The sequence below is a fragment of the Choloepus didactylus genome, chromosome 14, assembly GCF_015220235.1.
Source record: "Choloepus didactylus isolate mChoDid1 chromosome 14, mChoDid1.pri, whole genome shotgun sequence".
Classification (NCBI taxonomy): Eukaryota; Metazoa; Chordata; class Mammalia; order Pilosa; family Megalonychidae; genus Choloepus; species Choloepus didactylus.
The window spans coordinates 11718823-11742259 of record NC_051320.1 but is presented as its reverse complement, the minus strand read 5'-3'; the positions used below and the strand labels follow the sequence as shown (position 1 = coordinate 11742259).

The 23437-nt window shown below is 39.3% G+C and overlaps 1 protein-coding gene across 1 annotated transcript in view; it reads right to left on the bottom strand.

Annotated features, from left to right (window-relative positions):
• RP1 (RP1 axonemal microtubule associated) overlaps positions 1–23437 on the bottom strand; it is a 351706-nt gene that overhangs the window by 162672 nt on the left and 165597 nt on the right. The window contains exon 18 of the mRNA XM_037803054.1: positions 10257–10385. Coding sequence (XP_037658982.1) covers positions 10257–10385 — 129 coding nt within the window. The remainder of the gene's footprint in view (positions 1–10256; positions 10386–23437) is intronic.

Genomic DNA, 23437 nt, shown 5'->3' with positions numbered 1-23437 from the left:
GATGAAGAAAATGAGTCCCAGAGATTAAATAATATGCCCTGGCCACATAACAGGGAAACCACGGACTACCACCACAGCCCCCAAGCTGAAACAAGATTCATGAGAGCTCTGTGTACACCTAAATGGAATTCCCAGGAAGTGGAAGCAGCAGCACTGCTAAGATTTGAGATTTTATGATGCAATATGACCTGCCCTAAGCAGTTAACATTCACGATCACGTCAGTCTTCTTCAATCCTCATATGAGGCCTACAAGGTATGGTCCCCTATTAATCAGGCAGACAAACCAGGACTCAGAGGGTAAGGAAGTTACCCCAAGTTGAGTAACAAAGAACTAAACTTCAAACCTAGGCATAGCAGGTGTGAATCCTGTGCCATTCCAGGTGTGCTACCCTAGGTGGCTGCCCTAGCAGAGAGCACAGGAAAATTGATGGTGCAGTAAAGGGCTAACACAGCAGGCTTGGGTTGTCCAAACCATGAACATTCCAGAGAAAGGACTGGCCCTTGACCAGGTTCCAGGAGATAACCTCTGAGCCCCTGGAATGCCTTGCCTAGTAAGTGTTTTTGAATGTCTGAGGCCTTGGGCCAGGCTGTATCCATCTGAACAAATGGTTTAGGTTAACAGTATGTCTTAAGATGCATGCCTGTTTTTATAGGCCCATGGCCCTGGGTCATGCTTGTTAGTTTGAACTCTGGGAAACTGGTGACTGGGTAGCTAAGGTCAGTCATGTGCAAGCTGCAGGCCTGCAATGAAAACCCCAGACGTCAAGGCTCAGGCGAGCTTCCCTGGTTGGCGAGACTTCCCATGCGCAGTCACTCTCTGTTGCTGGAAGAAATGCATGCTGCTTGAGTGACTCCACTGGGAGAGGGCAGGTGGAAGCTCTAGCCTGGCTGCTCCTGAACCTTGTGCCATGTACCTTTCCCCTTTGCTGATTTTAACCTCTATCCTTTCACTGTAACAAATGATACCAGTGAGTATAACAGCTTCTCTGAGTTCTGTGATCCCCTCTAGCAAATCATCAAGCCTGAGAGTAGTCTTGGGGACTCTGCTGGTTTGGATGCATTATGTCCCCCCAAATGCCATTATCTTTGATGCAGTCTTCTGGGGCAGATTGATTAATCTTTTTGATTAGGGTGTGACCTTTTGATTTGCTGTTTCTATGGAGATATGACCCACCCAACTGTGGGTGACCAATTTGATTGGATAATTTCCATGGAGGTGTTACCCCACCCATTTGGGGTGGGGTCTAAATTAAATCACTGGAGCCATATAAATGAGCTGACAAACAGAAGGAACTCAGTGCAGCTGTGAGTGACATTTTGAAGAGCAACTGAGAGTGACATTTTGAAGAGGAGCTGCAGCCAAGAGGAACACTCTGAAGAACACCCAGAAGCTGAGAGAGAAGCTGCAGTTTGAAGACGGCTGTTGAAAGCAGACTCTTGCTCTGGAGAAGCTAAGAGAGGACAAATACCCCAAGAGCAACTGAGAGTGACATTTTGAAGAGGAGCTGCAGCCTAGAGAGGAACATCCTGGGAGAAAACCATTTTGAAACCAGAACTTGGAGCAGACACTGGCCATGTGCCTTCCCAGCTAACAGAGGTTTTCTGGACACCACTGGCCATCCTCCAGTGAAGGTACCTGATTGCTGATGTGTTACCTTGGACACTTTATGGCCTTAAGACTGTAACTGTGTAACCAAATAAACCCCCTTTATAAAAGCGAGTCCATTTCTGGTGTTTTGCATTCCAGCAGCATTAGCAAACTAGAACACGGACCCATGATATACTGGCCCAACAAAATTTAATGATAGAGCCTAATTTTCAAAACTTAAAGTACAGAATGTCTGCCCTGCCTGCCAATTCTAGTCAAGCATGATCAAAAACCTCACAAACTCACTTGGAATTTCCTCAGGTCCTAGACAACACTGATGCCAGATCTCAAGCTGAAAAAATTCCATAGCACATACATGAGTTCCAGAGAGTAATCAGCAATCCGGGGTTAGTCTTTAGCATGCTGATTACTTATTTACTGTGATGAGTATGCTAGTCATCTGAAAGGACTCACTTGTACTCAATTCAAGAAAACCTGTAGTTCTTCTTTGCCAGGAACTAGGTTAAGTTCATCACTCTTTATATAGTAATGGCACTCATTAAAAAGTTTGAAAGATATAATTAGGGTCTCTTTCTGGAGTTGTACATTGGTGGGGAAGACAGACATACAGCTAATTGGATTTAAAATAGGCAAACACATTTACAGAAAATGAGGGAGGTACTGAGGAGTTCTGACATAGCAGAGAGCTTCAAGTGGGGAAGACTGAAGAGGAAATGGTGGGCTGGACGAGGAAGGAGGAGTCAGAATTTTGCAGGAGGGCAGGAGGGAAGGGTATTATTCAGAGGGAAGAGCATGCCCAGCACGTACAGAGGCTTGCAGCAGCAGGCACGGCCGAAGATATGTGCTGTGATGTGCGGCTGAAATAGAACACTCTGAGAAGGGGGGAGACCGCGAAAGCACAAGCATAGGTTGGCAGGGAGCCGGCTCACCTCCTCCAGGCCACAGAGAGCCAGCCAGTGTGTGTGAGTGCCTCAGTGACCTGCTCTGGGTATTAGAAAGGACAGTCTGGCAGCAGGGTGAGCTGGAGCAGGGAGGTCCTAAAAGCGGGAAGCCCAAGAATAAATGGTGAGCACTGAACAGTGAGTCAGCAAACAAACACAGGGTGCGGGTGACCCGGCTTTTGTTTTTTGGGTGTCTGTGTGTCTGTTTAGCTTGTTTGTTTGTGCTCATCTGTGAATGAGTGGGTGATCTGTAAGGCTCTTTCCTCCTACTCTAACATCTCCTCACATCGTTTGCCCAGACAGAGCACATCATCAGAGCACGTTCATGCTACAATGACTGATGGCATAATATGGCATAATCTATAATATGGAGCAATGTATTAAATCTGTGTGATTATCAATTAAATATGAATGTTATCACATGCCACGATCTTTTGGAAATGATTCAAAGCCCATTAGTCTTAGACTATAAATTTCTTCATCTGAGCAGAATAAAAGCAGTTGCTTTTGTTGACAGAGGTTTAAAATACTCTGAGCTGAGAGAACATTTGATGGGGACTCTAAATTCATCGACAGACGCCTTCAGAGCCTCCCTGAATAAAATCTAGGTTACCTAAAATTTATGCAGATGACTCAAAAATGCCCTCTGTAGGGATAAGAGAACATTTTAATTAAGCTAATCAGAGTGATTCAGACAAAAAATAAAAACAAATAAAGAAAAGCAAAGCTACCTTTGTCCTGCTGGTCTCTTGAAGTTCTGAAGGAAGAAAAAATTGCTCATAGAAATAAGCTGATTGGCTAACTCTAATAGTTCACCAACTGATCAAAGGTGAGATCAACTTGAGGCATGAATCACCATCCAAGAGTGTGGGCATAAAGTGTGCTTTGTGTGCGTTCACTATTTGAGATGGTATTTGAGACAGTATTTGAGAAAGCAGATTTATACTGAAATGTAAAGCAGCAGTTGAAACCAGCATCCCTTTACAGTTTAAGATGCAGTATCTTAGAAAAATGGCCATTGCTTAACCTTAACTTAAAAAAAGGTAAAATCACCATCTGGAAAAAAAAAAATGAAAAGTTAAAACATTATAGATATCTTAGAATGAGAAACTATCTATTTCTACAAAATTAGCATAGATAGCCTTATTTTATTCATGAATTTATCAGTTTCTTGACCTAAGGTTTAATTGGCATTTATAGAGAGCCCAGAAAACACAGAGCTGGTAGGGACACTTTTTAGTGTGTATGTGTGTGTGTGTACATATGTATATATATATTTATACATATATGTGTATATATATATATACATATTTAGAGAGAGAAGAATATACTAAGAAGAAATGAAAATCTACCAAGAAGAAACAACAAGGTTTGTTTTCTAGAAGATGATGTAGACTTCTTGAGGGCCAAAAGAATTAAAAAGGAGTAGTTTTTCTGCTCAACATAGAAAGATACTTTGAAGCTATGAGGATTGTTTGAAATGGAATGGTTTATCCCTGCCCCACTCATGAGACCTTCTACACTACTTTAGCCATGTCACAGGTCCCTTCAAATCCATATTCTATGATAAATAAAAGCTTACCCCACCTTCACATTGCAATTTATTACAATACATGAGCATACACAAACAAAATAAACAAACACATACGTCATTCTGGATTATCCGTGGTTTATTTATACTAAAAAATTATGTGCTTCTTTTAAGAAACAAACACTAACATAACATCAGAAAGAAAGAAAGAAATTACCTGGTAATTCCATTTCTAGGAATTCTAAAGAAAACTTAAGAAATGTAAATAAAAATGCCCATTGGAAGTTTTACTTTAAAAAATAACACCAAATATTCCCAGTGGCTGACAATAAGAGAATGTAGATATGTAGTGGTACACCTATGCAATGGATTATTTGCATCTGTTAAATTATTTTATAAAAGAGTGTTAAGCATTTTATGGAAGACGCTTATAATGTTTGCTATCTTCTGTTAACCTGAAAAGCAGACTACAAAACTGTATACTCAATATAATGTGTACATATGTATACCTACAAATACAAATATGAATATTAAAATTAATATTGGAAGTGCATTTTGAGGGGGTAGTGAGACAATTTTAATGTTTTCCTCTATGCTTAATGTGTTTTACACTGCTTCAGAATATAAAACTTAATGGTAACATTCGCAAATATTTTTCTTCTCTTCTTGAAGACTACTGATGACTGCTTTTAACATAAGACTTCAACTTGATAACAGACTTTGTATTTTCTTTCCCAGGCTTCTCCATGATGAGGGAAGATGCTCTCGTGAGCCTCGCTCAGCCATAGGCAGCACTGTGCCCGGCCCAGAACGGCTGCCGTCGCCAACGCTGGAGAGGAGTGCGCGGGGGCCCGCGGATGGCCTCTGTCTGGAGGGGGGGCTCTGACTGCGTTCCTCAAGGGGTCTCTCTGGGCGTCTCCAGAGATCAGAAGCACTCAAATGTAGAAGTCTGGGAAAATTATTTTTGATTCCTAAAGGTAAAGGCTAAAGGATCCCTCTCCTTTCAGGTGACTCTGATTACTTTCTCAGTTTCAAGCATTTGAAGATAAATTAGAAGGTAACTTGCTGAAATGGTGTTAAAGTTACTTTATCCCAGAATGGTTGACCCTAATGAGGTAATTAAGTATTCAAGTTCCACTTTACAATGTGATTAGCGTTCACAGCAATCAGCATATCACCTAGCTCTTATAGACAACACTGGATAAACACTGGGAAACCAACACATTTTAAATAAAAAATAAATGATGGAATCTGTAATTTGGTCACCCAAAGAAATTCCACTGCCTTGCAAGCTAGGAAGCAAAGAGGTAATGAATGAGCAGAGGCTGCTTTTTTTTTTTTTTTAAATAACATAAGAGCAAGGCAAGAGGAGTACACCATCTTCAGCATGAAAACAAGATGGTTCATGGAAAAAAAAAAATTAAACCTTAAAGATCAAATTGTTTAATGCCATAATTTAATAATAAAGAAATGACTCTGGAATAGTCAAGTGTCATGGCCAATATCACAGAGGTGTTGGAGGGGCAGGACAGGCACAGCACATAATTCCTCGAATTCCAGTTCAGTATTCTTTCCACCAAACCATACTGGGTGGAGGTTTCTATAAACAGGTTTATTTTCTCTATAATTCCTAATCTCCAAAATTCTGTACATTTTGTACTGTCCTGAAAGGGACAAATATAACTACTTTCCCCAGGAACTGATGTCTGTTTTTAGATGTCTTTATTAGTATGAAATAAGTTTGCTAAAGTACTTTTTCTGCAAACATATACTTTAATATGAATGGCTAATGTAATTTAAATCTATCTAGCATGAGACAGTTATACTGCAGAACAGAAAGGAAGGTATTTCTTTCAAAAAACAATTTTTAACTACCATAGACTTTGATTGAGGTAGAAAGAAGAAAACTAATGCAGATAACAATCTAATTACTCAGAAAAGAAAGGTAGTCTTCTTAGATAACAATCACACATGAAGACATTTTTATTCCAACCTAAAGTCATGGGTGCTTATAAAACCATTCCCTTTGCAATCAGAGAGAGGAAATTTAAAACACATCATTTGCATTTTGTAGACAGCATTTGCAAAGTGCATTTGACTTAAGTGGAACGTCACCCGCTGGATTTCTAGGATTTCATGTCCAAGTACAAAGTCTGTGCCATTCATCACTCTCCCATACCATCCCTCTAGAAGAAGCCAGCACGGACCAGGTGGACAGGCAGAGGCAAACACCACCCAAGTAGGAGGTAACTCAAAATCACTGTGAAGAAAGATGATCCATGGTAGGATCAAGGCAAAGATTCTACCCTAACCCACCCAACTAAGACTTGCCAAGGGGAGTCTAATGGGACTTGTTTGCTTATTAACAACGCAAAAGGCATTACTCTTAAAAGTGATTTGTCACTTCTCCCAGGGGTGTGAATCCCCCTGGCAATGAGGGAAATGACTCCTGGAGATGAGCCTGGATCCAGCACTGTGGGACTGAAAAGGATCTTCTTGAACAAAAGGGGGAAGAGAAATGACAGACTTCAAACGAAGTTGGGTTCCAGTGGCTGACAGACTTAAATGGAGTCGAGAGTTCACTCTGGAGGGTATTCCTATGCACTATATAGGTGTCTTCAATGTGTTGGAATGGCTAGAGGGAAATACCCAAAGCTGTCAAACTGCAACCCAGTGGCCTTGATTCTTGAAGACAACTGTATAACTCTGTAGATTGCATGGTGTGTCTGTGTGACTGTGAAAACTTGTGGCTCGCACTCCCTTTATCCAGTGTATCTATTATCCAGACAGATGAGTGGAAAAAGAGGGACAAAAATTAGATGAAGAATAGAGTGGGATGGAGGGGATGGAAAGACGTAGGTGTTCTTTTTTGCTTTTATTTTTATTCTGGAGTAAGGAAAAGGATCAAAAATTGATTCTGGTAATGAATGCACAACTGTATGATGGTACTGTGAATGATTGTACACTGTGGGTGACTGTAGGGTATGTGAATATATCTCAGTTACACTGTATTTTTAAAAATAGTAAATGAACAATGGTGGGAGGAGGGGAATGGGATGTTTTAAATATTCTTTTTTATTTTAATTTTGATTTTATTTTTTGGAGTACTGAAAATATTCAAATTTTGACTGTGGTGATGAAAGCACAATTATATGACAATACTGTGAACAACTGACTGTACACTTTGAATGATTGTATGTTGTGTGATTATGTCTCAAAATTGCATTTAAAAAAATGATTCATCACTTGCTTTATATGTCCCTGGTTATCTGTTAAAATTGCACATTCTATTGTGTTGATTTAATTCTTCAAAACTAACCCTTTTGTCATATTTATAAAATTTCAGTTAAAAGAGGCCATTTATTAATACAATGTACCTGAATTAACTTATCCTAATCAATATTGCAAAATTGCAGGTGACACCAGCATGGCCCTTATGGAAAGGTCCCATCCTGGTCTGGGGATGCCGCCTTCCATGCTTACATGTGTCGAGTCAACAATGGCAAGTGGACAGGCAGCCCCAGGACTTCAGGAGCAGGCCAGGGGAGGGGGGTGTTGGGAATTGACTCGTACCCCCCCAAAAAAAGATATATTCAAATTTTAATCTGCATTCTGTGGGTGTGAACCCATCTGTAAATCGAACTTTTGAAGATGTTATTAGTTCAGGTGTGACCAGACTGAATGAGCGTGGGCCTTAATCTGTCTGACTAGTGGCCTTATAAAGAGAGGAAATTCAGATGCAGTCAGAAGCCAGGAGTCAGAAGGAGCCAGGGAGAGAGAGAGATGGCCATGGGATGGAGGCCTGCCATCACCAGAACACTGCCAACCCCAGGACAAAGCATGGCCTTGCCGGCATCTTGATTTTGGACTTCTTGCCTCAAAACCATGAGACAATAAATGTTTGTTGTTGAAGCCAACCCATTGTGTGGTATTTGTCTTAGCACCTCTGGCCAACTAAGATGGGGGTAACTCATGGAGAAATGCCTAGTGGTAGTTGCACACTTCTTTTGATGCCAACTAAGTCTGGGGCAGTGCACATAGGGATTCAGCCTGGCCAGGTTGCAAGATCTAGGGGTGACACCCAGCCTATGGGGTGTGGAGCTTTTAAGATGCATGATTAGCAAAGCCCCAGCAACCCCCTATACCCTTCCCCATGTGTGGCAGAATCTTAGTCTCCAGCCCTGTTCTACCACCTTGCACTCATGCCAAGGGATGTAGGAGCCAGTCCCCTGGTATGTTTGGGGAGGAGGGGCTGGGTACAAGCTTTGTAGTTGCAGATAGGCAGCATGGCAAAATAGTGGCCAGATCTGCCACCTCAGAATTCTGCAAGGATTAAGCACTCAACTAGAGTGGGTCTCCATGCAGTTCTCCAAGGGACAAATTTCTGGAAGGCCAGCCTATAGGGAAGCAGGCTAAGACAAGCCCTCTGCTTGGTTACTTGCTCCTACAAGGCTACTACAAACAGCTGTGCAGTACCCTGACTAGCAAGAATCAGGCTTTGTACCTCTGCAAGGCCTCCCCTAGCCCAGTGCCTATCACACAGCAGATACATGGCAAATGGAGGTTGAATGACTAAATCTCTACACCCCAACAGGTTGAATCAATGTTTTAAATAGCTCATTAATAAACTTAGCTCAGTCTCCTTTTCCGCAGTCTTTGGCCCACTCTCCATCTCTACTACATTACCACTGTACTACAATGAAGAACTATCTTCATGAGCCTTTTTACAAGGAATGCATGACTTAAATTTTAAGTGGATGTTTTTCATATCATTAACCCATTTTTAACCATATATTTTTGTAAAATTAATTGTTTAATGTCTCCCTGACTCACTGCACTGCAAATGTAAAGAGGGTAGGGGTCAATTCAATTTTATCCATCATTTTATTTGCTTACTTCTGACATTTAATAGGCATGGGATGCATATTTGATGATTGATTAAATGAAACAATGATTTGAGAAGGTCCATATTTATTGTGAGGCCTAATTTTATCATTTTTGCAACCTACTTGGTCTGCCCTAATCAAGAACTTAGACTCACCAATTCCTAAAAATGTAATGATGGTGATATTTTTTAAATGTTTTTGCCAGGACAGACACATTTTCATAAAGCATATAGAAGCTTTTCTCTTAAGCATTTTGCCACTCATAAAAAACTTATCTATTCCTAGAGATTTCAGCTAGCATGCTATTTTCAACCAACTCCAGCATTATTTGTGGAGGCTGTCCCTGATTTAGGTGCCATTACTTCCTCTCACAAAGATTAAATTCTCCTTCTGAAAAATTCTAACTAAGCACATGCTTCTTATGCAGTGTGATTCTTCAAACTGTTCAATGGATTCATGACATGACATGGAAATATAGAACTGGAACTAGTTCAATGCAGCACAAATCAAAATGCTGATTTTTCTTCCCTAGGGTTCATATGATAGTACCATAGAGTTGTCAGAGAAAAGCATTTATTATCTGTTACTAACTGGAAGAAAAGATAGAAAACCCAATAACTAATTTTCCAAAGTCACTTTTTTTGGAGATAAGATTATAATTCATCAATCTCCCAAGATGGGTTTAAAAAAACAAGTGGTTCAGAGATAGTGGTCCACAATTTCATTTTACAAAGATGACTGGATTCTGATGCACAGAATGTGTCAGATAACAGACTTTATACTTCCCAGTGAGATAGAAGATGATTCATTTAAGAGAAGAAAAACGACCAGACCCAGAGAAAAACTAGAAATTCAGACCTCTTGTGCCCAGAGCATGTTTTTCATGCCTCAGTTTCTATATCAGAGACGTGGAGGGGATTATTTTTGTTGTTACATAGACTTTGGGGAGAATTCAATGTTATTCATAAAATCTATTCATAAGATATTTTGTAGGTGATAGTCCAATACTCTGTCCTTATTTAATAGTATCTTGTTTTCAGGTAATTTCTTTGGAATGAACATTGAATTCAACGCAAAGAGATAAACACATTTTAAAATACATGTGTTCTGTGTAATATAAAACCAAAGCATAAAATAGCATGATAATACCTGAGAAGCCATTCATATGGTACAATGTATCTTATACCATAAAAAATAATTTGATGTTTTTCATGGAGCAGTGACAAAGAAGAAGCAATGCATACAAAGAAACTGAAAAGTAGGAAAAAGAAAAAGAAGCTGCTGTTACTTGCAGTTGGAGAAGGGAGGTGACCCCCGGCAGCTGATTTTGGTGGTGCAGTCTGGTTCTTTGACTCGTGGACCCTTTCCTCCTTTTGACTGGATATTGAAGATGGTCCCATTGGGTATTCTCTGCCAACTGAAATTAAGATTTTAAACAGATGTCATCCTCTCAAAATCATTTAGTTCTTCTTTAAAAACTCACCATATGCTCAGCTGTGCAAGTTTAAATTTTGCCATTGTTTCCATGTCAATGCCTGCTCAAATCTTCTTACTCTGCATTACATAGTTACCAGGAAAAGGCTTCTTATTCTTGCAACGGGTTGCACATGGGTGGTATTTCTATTGACTGCTTTGTAAATCCAAGTAACTGTTTAACACCACAGTATAAATCAAAGTACTTGTTCAAGATATTTTTCCTACAAATGCTAAATGGGGACTCCTTTGATGACCTGGTATTTGCCTTCCTCCAAAGCTGAAACCGACTATCATGTCATTTGTTTAGTTTGCTAATGCTGCCGGAATGCAAAACACCAGAGATGGATTGGCTCTTATAAAGGGGGGTTTATTTGGTTACACGGTTACAGTCTTAAGGCCATAAAGTGTCCAAGGTAACACATCAGCAATCGGGTACCTTCACTGGAAGATGGCCAATGGTGTCCAGAAAACCTCTATTAGCTGGGAAGGCACATGGCTGGTGTCTGCTCCAAAGTTCTGGTTTCAAAATGGCTTTTTCCCAGGACATTCCTCTCTAGGCTGCAGTTCCTCAAAAATGTCACTCTTGGTTGCTCTTGACGTGTTTGTCCTCTCTTAGCTTCTCCAGAGCAAGAGTCTGCTTTCAAAGGCTGTTTCCAAACTGTCTCTCATCTGTAGCTACTCTCTCAGCTTCTGTGCGTTCTTCAAAGTGTCCCTCTTGGCTGTAGCAAGCTCACTTCTTCTGTCTGAACTTATATAGTGCTCCAGTAAACCAATCAAGGCCCACACCGAATGGGCAGGGCCACACCTCCATGGAAATTATCCAATCAGAATCATCATCCACAGTTGGGTGGGGTGCATTTCCATGGAAACAACCTAATTCAAACATTCCAACTTAATCCCCACTTATCTATCTGCCCCCACAAGATTGCAACCAAGAACATGGCTTTTTCTAGGGGACATAATATATCCAAACTGGTACATCATTTAAACTGAACTTCATATGGCATTACTGAAATATGATAATCAATGAAATACACATATACATATAAATGAAGGACGTCTTTAGTTGTTTGTCTGCCTTTTATTTAGAAGCAAGGTTTTTGGGCATCTTGTTCAGAAATAGACTTCACCAACCTAGTTGAATAATTACTTCAATTGTATAGCATATGTTCACTAGTGCTATTTTCATTTAGGATTTCAAGGTTTATGTTAGGATCAGGCATAGGACTATTATTTACTATTTTTATGATGCTAATTCACATATTGCCACACTATGATTATCAGGTTTTAGAGACATCAACAACAAAAAATTGTATAGATGTCTGATTCTGGCATAAATCATAAATAATAGCATCTACATCTTAATGCCACAATTGCACAATAATTCAAGATGACTTGTGAAGTATATGACAACTTGAGAAGCAAACCACTTCACAGCCTGGTTAACATTTAGTCATATGCAGTGACAGCACAGACTGTGAAATACCGGTGTCCAAAGAGCTTTCCTTGACCACATTGCCCTTTGTATCCCTCAAGACTATACAATATAATTTCAGAAAAGAATATGCTTTTAAACACCAATCCCTGTAAATTTAAGTTTTTCCAGTAACGCTTTATTTACAATGCAATGCATTGACACTAGAGAGTGATGTTAATAAAGGAATTCTTAAAAATTGGAAGCAAGGTCAGAAATTACTAGAAATATGTTCACTGAGGGAAAATATAAAGAGTCTGACATACAATTAAAGGCCCATTTAACTATGTACAAATAAAGTAGAAATCCAGGATTTACAATAAAATCCAGTCACTGCCTTATTCACTAGGAATAAATCAATGCATAAAATATGGCTTTTGACAGTGATTGGCTACAGCTCAGAAGGAAACATGCAAGAGGCTCTGATACGTAATGATGAGTGTTATAATAGATGTGCATGGAAAAGGCCTAGGAAGCACAGTCTGTAACCAGCCAGACCAGGTATGGGTATAGGTATAGGTATAGGAAGAGGTAGAGGTATAGGAAGAGGTATAGGTATAGGCATAGGTATAGGTAGGTATAGGTATAGGCATAGGTATAGGTAGGTATAGGTAGAGGTATAGGTATAGGAAGAGACAGAGGTATAGAGAGAGGTATAGGTATAGGCATAGGTATAGGTAGGTATAGGTAGGTATAGGTAGGTATAAGTATAGGTAGAGGTATAGGAAGAGGTAGAGGTAGAGGTAGAGGTAGGTATAGGTAGAGGTAAAGGTAGGTATAGGTAGAGGTATAGGTAGAGGTATAGGTAGAGGTATAAGTATAGCTATAGGCAGGTACAGGTAAAGGTATAGGAAGAGATAGAGGTAGAGGTATAGGAAGAGGTAGAGGTATAGCTATATGTGTAGAGGCAGAGGTAGAGGTAGAGGTATAGTTATAGCTATAGATCTAAATCTAGATATAGCTGTAGATCTGGATATAGATATATAGATTCGGAACAAGAAGAGAGAGGGCTGTGTAACAGGCCATCTGCAAAATGGAAATGGCCATCTCTCACCACTCTACTCTACTCTTCCCCTCACCGGCTTTTCAAAAATTACATCAGTATCTTTTTACATAACACAATAGTTGCATGAGTAGTAGGAAATTTGTGTCCAGAAAGATATTTCTGAAAAGGCATTCAGGACTTCCCGTATCACTCTGTAGAGAGTGCATCTCCTTTGCCTTTGGGTCAATGGATCACAGACAGAGGCCCTAAGTTCAAGTATCAAAGTGGCCTCCAGTAACATCCTGAATTGGAGCAAATATTACCAGAGTGTTCTCTCTTTACGAATTTCACAATTTAAAAAGAAATGTGAACATGTGTCACTTGCAATGTAAAATAAAAGCCTGTGCCCAAAGGTGAAGGAACTGGAATTGTCCAGTTGGAAATACTACTGAAAGGTATGTATTTCACAGAGCTGGATTCAGATGATTAATGATTCACTTTAAATAGTGTCTCATTATATCTAAAATTTTAGTAGCATCAAGATCTGCCAGACTAGAAAGCGACTTCAGCATGATAGCATGAAGAGATCCACAGATTCACTCCTCAGGGAAACTGTGCAAATCATTTAAAAAAACAATAATTTAATTTCTCTGGAAATGACCCTAATGGCATATAGCAAATAAACATCTATTCCAGCAAATATGCATAGTTCAGTAAGAAAAGAAGGGTCCATGGTATGTGAACCAGGAACACACACCCCCTTCCCTCCCAGACTGGAAAGGTGGAAGCTCCACCCAGATGCTGCAGCACAGGGTTCCCTTCTCCCCAGCTTGCGGTCAGGGTGGCAGGGTGAGTAAAATAGTTTTAGCCTAGAACATATAGAAAGGTAATACATTTGTAATATAGTTGCCAATAACAACCAAAAGGAGGTGGGTAGAAGCAAAGTGGTATTGGGATAAGGAAATGACTAGAGACGGAAAAGGAATATTATAACAATGTATCACTGAGTTTGTAAGATTAATAGATAGAATATGTATAACAATACCACCTAAAAGGGAAGAGAGAATAGTTACAAGATTGGTGTTCTATAACTGAAACCTCAAGCTAGTATAAGTCCGAAGCTGATTCTGATAAGTTAAGATGTATACAAAAAGTCCTAGGGGAAGCACTTTAAGAACATTAAAATATACATAGTAAAAAAGTCATTAAAAAGATGAAAATTCTTCTTTAGCAAATATTCACTTAAGGCAAAAAAAATGGTAAAGGAGGAACAAAAAATATGTTAGATACATACAAAACAAAAGGTAAAATAGCAGAAGTGAATCCAACTCAACTACGTCAACAATGAAATTAAATGTGAATGTATTAAGCAATTTAATCAAAAGGCACAGATTGTCAGGCTGGATAAAAAACAAGATCCAACTATATGCTGCCACCAAAAGGTACATTTTTATTTAAAGGTACAAATAGATTGACAGTAAATGGATGGACAAAGATAAATCATGCAAGCGGCAACCAAAAGAATGGTTTAACTAATATCAGACAAAATTTACTTTAAAATAAAAAATGTTACAAGGATATAAAGAAGGGCATTTTATAATGATGAAAGGGTCAATGCATCAGTAAGATACAACAGTTATAAACATATATACAGCTAATAATATAGCATCAAAATACATGCAGCAAAAACTGACAGAAATAAAGGGAGAAATAGACAATTCTATAATAAATAATAGTTGGAAATTTCAATTCCCTGCTTCTCACAATGAACTGATTGTCCAGGCAGAAAAGCAACAAGGAAATAGGGAACTTAAACTATACTTTAAACCAACTAGACCTAACAGACATCTCTATAGAACACTCCATCCAACAATAGAATATACATCCTTCTGAAGTACACATGGGATATTTTTTAGGATACCACACGCTAGGCCATAAAACAAACCTTAATAAATTGAAAAGGATAGAAATAATGCAAAGTATGTTCTCTAACCACAGTGTGATGAAATTAGAAATCAATAACAGAAAGAAATTTGGGGAACTCACAAATTTGTGGAAATTAAGCATCATACTCCTAAATAACCAAAAGGTCAAAGAAGAAATGAAAAAGAAAATCAGAAAAAACTTTGATATTAATGAAAATGTGGAATGACATCCAAAAACTTATGGGATGCTGCTAAAGTAGTGTTTACAGGAAATTTATAGCTATAAATGCCCTTTTAAAAAATGAAGAAAGATTTCAAAAATCTCAAATCAGTAACCCAACCTTCCACCCCAAGATACTTGTAAAAGAACAGCAGCCTAAACCTAAAGCAAGCAGAAGGAAGTATATAATATAGGTTGGAGAAAAAATTAATGAAATAGAGAGTAGGAAAACAATAGAAAAATATCAATGAAACCAAAAGCTGGTTCATTTTAAAGATCAACAAAATGACAAACCTTTAATTAGACTGATTACAAAAAGAAGAGAGAAGAGTCTTATCAACAGAATCAGAAATGAAAGAGAGGACATTGTTACTATTCTTACAGGAAAAAAAGGATTATAAAGGAATACTAGGAACAATTTATACCAATAAATGAGGTAACTTAGATGAAGTGGAAAAATTATTAGAAAGACACAAATTACTGAAACTTACTCAAGAAGAGAGGGACAATCTGAATAGACCTAAAACAAGTGGAGAGATTAAATTAGTAATAAAAAAAAATTAAAAAAAAACACCAATAAAGAAAATCCCAGGCCATATGGCTTCAATGATGAATTCTGCCAAATATTTTAAAAAGAATTAATATCAAGTCTTCACAAGTTAATCCAAAAAATAGAATAGGAAGGAATACTTTCTAACTCCTTTGTTACACTGATACCACAACCAGACTAAAAGAAACTACAGACTAGTATTTCTTATATAAATGGATGCAAAAATCCTCAATAAAAAATAGCAAACTAAATCCAGCAACAGATAAAAAGGATTGTATAGCTTGGCCAAGTGAAATTTATTCCAGGAATGCAAGGTTTGTTTAAATCCAAAAATCAATTAATGTTTACATCAATAGAAAAAAATCACATTATCATCTCAAGAGACATAGAAAAAGCATATGACAAAATTCAACACCCTCTCACGGTTTAAAAAAAAAAAAAAAACACTCAACACACTAGGAATAGGAGGTAACTTTCTGTATCTGATAAAAAGATTCCACAAGAGAACACACAGCTAACATCATACTTAATGGTGATAGCTTTCTTCCTAAGAACAGGAACAAAACAAGGATGTCCACTCTTGTCACTTCTATTCAGCATTGTACTGGAGGTTCTATCCAGGACAAACAGGTAAGAAAAATACATAAAAGACATCCAAGTGGAAAGGAAGAAGTAATATCATCTCTATTCATGGATGACATGTCTTGTATATAGAATATCCTAAGGAGTCCACTGAAAACGATTAGAAATAAAGAGTTCAGAAAGGTTTCAGAATACAAGAGAAATATATAAAACCCAACTGTATTTCTAGATAGTTGTAATGAACAATCTAAAAATGAAATTAAGAAAATTCCATTTACAATAGGCATCCAAAAGAATAACATATTTAGAAATAAATTTCACAAAAGAAGTGCAAAACTTGCAGTTTGAAAACTTGAAAACATTGTTGAAAGAAATTAAAGATCTAAAAAATTGAAAGACATCTCATACTCATGGATCAGAAGACTTAATATTGTTAAAATGGCAATAATCTCTGAATTAATCTACAAATTCAATGTAGTCCTTATAACAATCCCAGCAGACTTGGTCAAATTTGACAAGCTGATTCAAAAACTCATTTGGAGTTGCAAGTGACCCAAAATAGTCAAAACCATCTTGAAAAAGAAGTACAAAGTTGGAGGACTCATATTTCTTGATTTCAAAATTTACAAAGCAATGGTATCAAGACAGTACAGTATTGGCATAAGGATAAACATATAGATCAATGGCATGGTATAAAGAGTCCAGAAAGAAAACCATGTGTTGATGGTCAATTGATTTTCAACAGGTGTTTCATGACCATTCAATGAGGAAAAACAGTCTCTTCAACAAATGGTGCTGGAACAACAGGTGACCCACATGCAAAAGAATGAAGTTGGACCCTTACCTCACATCAGATATGAAAATTAACTCAAAATGGATCAGAGATCTAAATGTAAGAGTAAAACTACAAAACTCTTTGAAGAAAACAAGAGGTAGATCTTCATGACCTTAGATCTGGCAAAGGATTCTTAGATGGACCCCAGAAGCATGAGCTACAAAAATAAAAACAAAAGGTAATTTGGAATCCATCAAAAATAAAAACATTTGTCCTGCAAAGGACACCATCAAAAAGTGTATAATAACTGGTAACAGAAGCACATGAGGTCAGTTCTCTTCATGTTCTCTTCTGTGTATAAAATTCATATTTACTGTAAATGTAAATTAATGAAAGAGAGCATGAAGAGCTTTTGCTGCACAGTACAGCTAGCACTGCTAAATAGTTGTTGGGTGAATGATCTTTTATTAACTATTCTCAAGAGAGAGCCCCCTTGAGGAGCTGGTAAAGAATTCAGGGGTGTTGGGCTTCCCCACCTCCATGGTTGCTAACATGACCACAGACATAGGGGACTGGTGGTTTGATGGGTTGAGCCCTCTACCATAAGTTTTACCCTTGGGAAGACGGTTGCTGCAAAGGAGAGGCTAGGCCTCCCTATGGTTGTGCCTAAGAGCCTCCTCCCGAATGCCTCTTTGTTGCTCAGATGTGGCCCTGTCTCTCTAGCTAAGCCAACTTGAAAGGTGAAATCACTGCCCTCCCCCCTATGTGGGATCAGACACCCAGGGGAGTGAATCTCCCTGGCAACGTGGAATATGACTCCCGGGGAGGAATGTAGACCTGGCATCGTGGGACGGAGAACATCTTCTTGACCAAAAGGGGGATGTGAAAGGAAATGAAATAAGCTTCAGTGGCAGAGAGATTCCAAAAGGAGCCGAGAGGTCACTCTGGTGGGCACTCTTACGCACACTTTAGACAACCCTTTTTAGGTTCTAAAGAATTGGGGTAGCTGGTGGTGGATACCTGAAACTATCAAACTACAACCCAGAACCCATGAATCTCGAAGACAGTTGTATAAAAATGTAGCTTATGAGGGGTGACAATGGGATTGGGAAAGCCATAAGGACCACACTCCCCTTTGTCCAGTGTATGGATGAGTGAGTAGAAAAATGGGGGCAAAAAAAAAAAAAAGGCACCCAGTGTTCTTTTTTACTTTAATTGTTCTTTTTCACTTTAATTTTTATTCTTATTATTTTTGTGTGTGTGGTAATGAAAATGTTCAAAAATTAATTTTGGTGATGAACGCACAACTATATAATGGTACTGTGAACAACTGAATGTACGCTTTGTATGACTGCATGGTATGTGAATATATCTCAATAAAAATGTATTTTAAAAAAAAGAATAAAAAGAGAAAGAAAAGAAAAAATAGCACTCAAAATATCCCATCCTCCTCCACCCACCATTATTCATTTACTTTTTGACCCAATTTAAAAAAAAAATATTTTTGCAAGTATATAATTAATTCATTAAACCAAATCCAGGCCAAATTGTGAATGCAGAAATCAAGCGCTGAGAAGTGATTTGGCCAGAGCGATTGAAAGAGGTGATGAGATGGTACCTTGTCTTCCAGGAATCTAGAATGTGATGTAAGTTGCAAAAGAATCACGATGAGGTCTCTCCCTTTCTTTAACAATCATAATAGCAAAGACTTGTAGTACACTTAGAGTGCCAGGTACTATTCAAAGCACCAAATATTTAAATTAATTCATTTAGTTCTCACAACACCTCTGAGTTATGGCATTCTGCCTTCCTCGTACAGAGGAGGGGACAAGGTGCAGGGGCTGTGAGCCCTCAGCGAGCACGAGGCCAAACAGCATCTGAACACGGACACCCCGCTTGCCTCTCTACCTTGCTGTCTTGGAGCCTCTTGCTCTTTCGTGGAGGAACCCAATCGATGAGGCCACCCTCATTACAGGCAGGATGCGGCAGTGCCCGCCACGCAACTCAGAGTCCGTCTTGCAAGGCCGTGCGGTGGGTATAAGCTCCCATGAGACCCAGGTGCTGCTGAGGGGCCCCAGGACACTCAGGGCATGTGCTCTGGGACACAGGATCCTTCCCCTCTCCATGTTCTCCACTGGAAGCTTCTTTAAATGCAACCTTATTGCTATCTTCCCACCACCAGCTCTTCTCCTATCAAAGTCCCCTAATTGTTCAGTGTACTTCACAATTTCAAATTTGCTTTCCTAGAAACCATGAGGAAAATGTAACGCTGTAAAATAGCTATGGAGTTGGGCTGATCTACTTCTGTACTGAAATACAAACAACTCAAAACTCAACCCTTTCAAGGAGATGTTTTTTACCATTTTACTTTTTGTGTTTTTTGTTTGTTTGTTTGTTTAGGGCAGGTTCAATCTATCAAATGTAGATAGTCTAGTAAGAAAAAATTCCAAAAATGATAAAATGATTTGGGGCATTGTTATAAACTTGAATAAGTATTTTTTATAAATATCACAAAAACCCTATAAGATAGAGAATTTTAACACTCTCTGAGTCATTGATCCCTTTAAAAAACCTAAAGAAGGTCGTGAGCTTCTTCCAACCTCAAATACACACTCATGGATAGTTGCACACAATTAATTCAAAATATGTTTACTTGTAATTGCAAAAGGTTCACAGACTCGGGCTAAAGGTTCTGACTGTAATGCAGCGTTTTTCTCATATATAAGTCTAGAGATATTAATTAGTTTAATTAGGGACATTCTGCTAGCATATAAAAATAAAATCAAGACATTCCTGACATGAAATCTCATTCAGTTTACCCTACGCCATGCATTCAGTCAACAAATATATGCTGCACACCTATTCTAAACCAGGCACTGTGTTGGGCCCTGGGGAGAAAAAGAAGCAAGTGTTGCTATTTGGTCTTCTCTGATCAGAGAAACCCCCAAACAAATGCCACCAACTAATGCCTGACTCAGTGGGCAGAAAGGACTTCAGGGAGGGATTTACATTCCACACTAGTCATCAAGAGATCAGTGCTACCGAACTGGGCTTCAAAAGGGGTTGGGCTATGTTCTATCAACTAAACATCAGGTGTATTTCCCAAACTCCCCATTTTGGTGGCTTATTCCTCATTGCTATGAGCAATAACTGGAAAGTACCTGCAGGGGCTTTTGATTCACACACTCTGACCCAGTTATCTGTTCATTTTCTGCTCAACATCTGGTTCAAGAGTTTCACACACCTTACAATGGAGAGTTTGGGAAGAAAATTGGCAGCAAACAGAGAGAGCTGAGAGGCAAGCCTTGTTTTACCAAGGCATTTCCACGTGTTCTCTAAATTTTGCATTGCACATATGTTTTTCTGATCTGGCAGGAAATTCAGCATTACCTGGAATAGTAAGGAAAAGTGTGGGTAAGAGCAAAGGCAAACAATTTCCAATGGCATGCACCAATATATCAGATGGAAGCCTTGGTAAGCAGCCATTCTTTGTTCTTTCTTTTGCTGAAGTGTTCAGAATCTAAAGATGAATTAGGGTCAAAATAAATCCCTTGGAAGATGTTGCAGCAGGTCTCCTGCAGGCTCACCCTTCCTTTCAGTCACAGGCTGGAGAACTGCAGACTTGATGCGGAAGCCAAAGGTGCACACATGGATTTCTTTGGCATTGGGATTTTTTCCGTGTTCAGAAACTGTATTCTGAAGCAATGTTGATACTTCCACACCTTTATTCTGTCATAGACGATGCTCTAACAAAATTTCTGTAGCATTCTTGCCCTTGCTGAAATAGGGAGTTGCCTTGGTATATTTAGAAATGACATGTTTAAGGTTGATACTCCTTAGAACCATCATTTTCTGTACAAATGGTGGCATTTACGCTATCAGAAGTGAGAGCCCCCCCCCCCACCCCATATCAGCAGGGAGAGAACTATCATGCAAATTTTCAGCATCAACTCTTCCCCAGATTCTGAGAATACGAGTAAGTCTGAAGACAGCTCTCACCTTAAAAGTGCCAAGCCGGGCCACTGCCAGAGTCTGACTTCATCTTTGACTTTGGACCACTGACTTCTTGAGCCAACCCTTCTCTTTCTTTTGGTCCCACATGTAACTAGGCTGATATTGAGGCCCATGAATTAGCCTAGTCCTTTGGCCCAGTCAGGAAATGTAAACTTGCAACTCCAGCCACTGTGACGGCCTGCCCACTCCCTCTGCTTTTCCCAGCCAGCCTGGACCTGCTTGCGCCACATGTGAGTAATAAACTCTCCCTGAATCCCCTGGGTGCCTGGAGTTTTGTCAGTCAGCGTTGACATCCAAGCCAAACCTTGGGTGGGGGTCTATCCTGCTTTATAGGGGGTTATAAAAGAGGCACAAAAGGTCAACTGGCTTGCCATGCACCAAGGATTCTTGCTTGAAGGCCAACTCGAGTGAGCTTCCACGGTCAATAATGACGTTGCTGTGCCAGGGGGTGACGCCTTCTGACTCCATGCGGAGAGGGCACAGAAGCTTGCGTTGGAGACCCTCCCAGACCTCACCCTTTGTGTCCCTTCTTCTATCTTCTTCTTTGTTTCCTTTTCCCTATAATAATACTACAATCTGAAGTTTAGGGCTTTCAGTGAGTTCTATAAGTTAGTTCAGTGAATTATCAAGCCCGAGGAGGTCATGGGGACTCCCCAAATTTGTAGCCAGTTGGTCAGAAGTGCAAGTGGCCTGGGCTCCTGAGCTTGCAGCTGGAGTGAGGGTGGACTTGCAGAGGAGCACCCTTAACCTATGACCTCTGGCCTAACTCCAGGTAGTTAGACTCAGAGTTGAATTGCATCGTTGTCGCTGTGTGAAATTACTGCAGTCATTTGCATGGTGTCAGAAATTGCCGAAGTTGTGGAGTTTATATAAATATACATACCTTTGTAGGAAAAATCATGAAAAGATACACATCAAAATGCAAATAGTGTTTACCTCTGATTGGATATATTTCTTCTTAAATACATTTCCAAAACTTTCCCCAATTACAAGTATTAAAATAATAATGTGGGGGAGATAGAAATTGCATAAGCAGATCAAGGAACTAATTTAATCAACAGAGTGACAGATGAGTCAGTTACAGCTCTATTGGCTATAATCTTTCAAAGTTAATTCAAAATCACTGGGTATATTCACTTCTTTTTTCAAAACATCACTGAATAAGAGTGCAGTTTGGCAAAACCAACAAAAAATATCTACTTTTCCAAGCTGTGAGATGAAGTGATACCACTCATGCTTTCCAGTGTCTGACATAAAATAAGTTCCACAGATGTTGGCTATTGTTACTGAAACCAAACTTTCACATATATTTACTCGCTTGTGCCCCAACAGCTCCATGAAGTAAGTAGAGAAGGTTTTATTGTTACCCTCTTAACAGTAGCCAAACCTCTCTGAAGGTATTTGACTGGACTAGGACCATATGGGAAGTAAATAGGGAAAAAAACGCCCTCCGTCTATGTTTTAGTAACAGAGTTAAATTGTAAAGCCTGGAAAGAAGAATGACTTCATTTCTACTTTTTGTATTGGTACGAAGAACCTAGGTTTATAAATGTGAACTTCTATTATCTCTCTCTTCCTTCTTTTCACTAATTAGTTTTTCTTCTCATCTCCGTTTGCAATTACTGCTACGTCTTCCTTCTCAGATTTTCTTCTATGCCCCTTCCTTTGTATTATTTTTCCTTCCTTCCTGTGTTCTTCCACTTGGTTACTCTCCTCTGCTAGCTATTTCTCACTGCTTTTCTTCTGCCTCGCCCTGTATCTTTTTCGCCTTCTCTCAAGTCATCTGTTTCCCCCAAGAGCTCCAGGGACAGACGGCACACTCATTCTGTTGAGTAGGAGTGCCACTCTGTGCCAGCCTGTGGAAAAACAGAGGGTGGAGGGAGTGGCGGCACGGATGGCAGTCAGTTAAGGTGTGTCAGTCCAACAATTTGCAGAATTTTTCAAGATTTTAAAAAAGAATTGATGCAGATAGTGCAAAGAAGAGTCATTTATGCCATCATGTTAAATAAAATTCTTTGTGTTCTTATTTTGAACTATCTTCTGTAGTAGGTTTTTATCCATACTGTTGTGACTATCAAAACTTTTGTGTGTTGCCTGTCATCCATCTTATTTTGGCTAAGTCACTGACCTTTGATTTCATTAGTAAGCAGTTTTCTAACCCCGGCCATAAACTCCCTCAGAGTCCAAACCCTTATCTGCGACCACTGCCCACATGACTCTCACACTTCACCCAAACCCACGGCTGCCCCAGATGATAAGCTGACCATCCCCGCTGCCCTTAAATCCCTGGTCCCTTTCCCTATTCACACTTTAAAGTAATCAATCCTTGCCTCCTACGGAAAATCTGCTAACCTCCACCCCTAGACCACAATTAAGGCTCAAGCCCACCTCTTGCTCTGCTTATGTGTCCCCCACCTGCCAATTGAACCCCCAGGACCGTGCCTCCTGCCGATGGCTCATGGCACCCC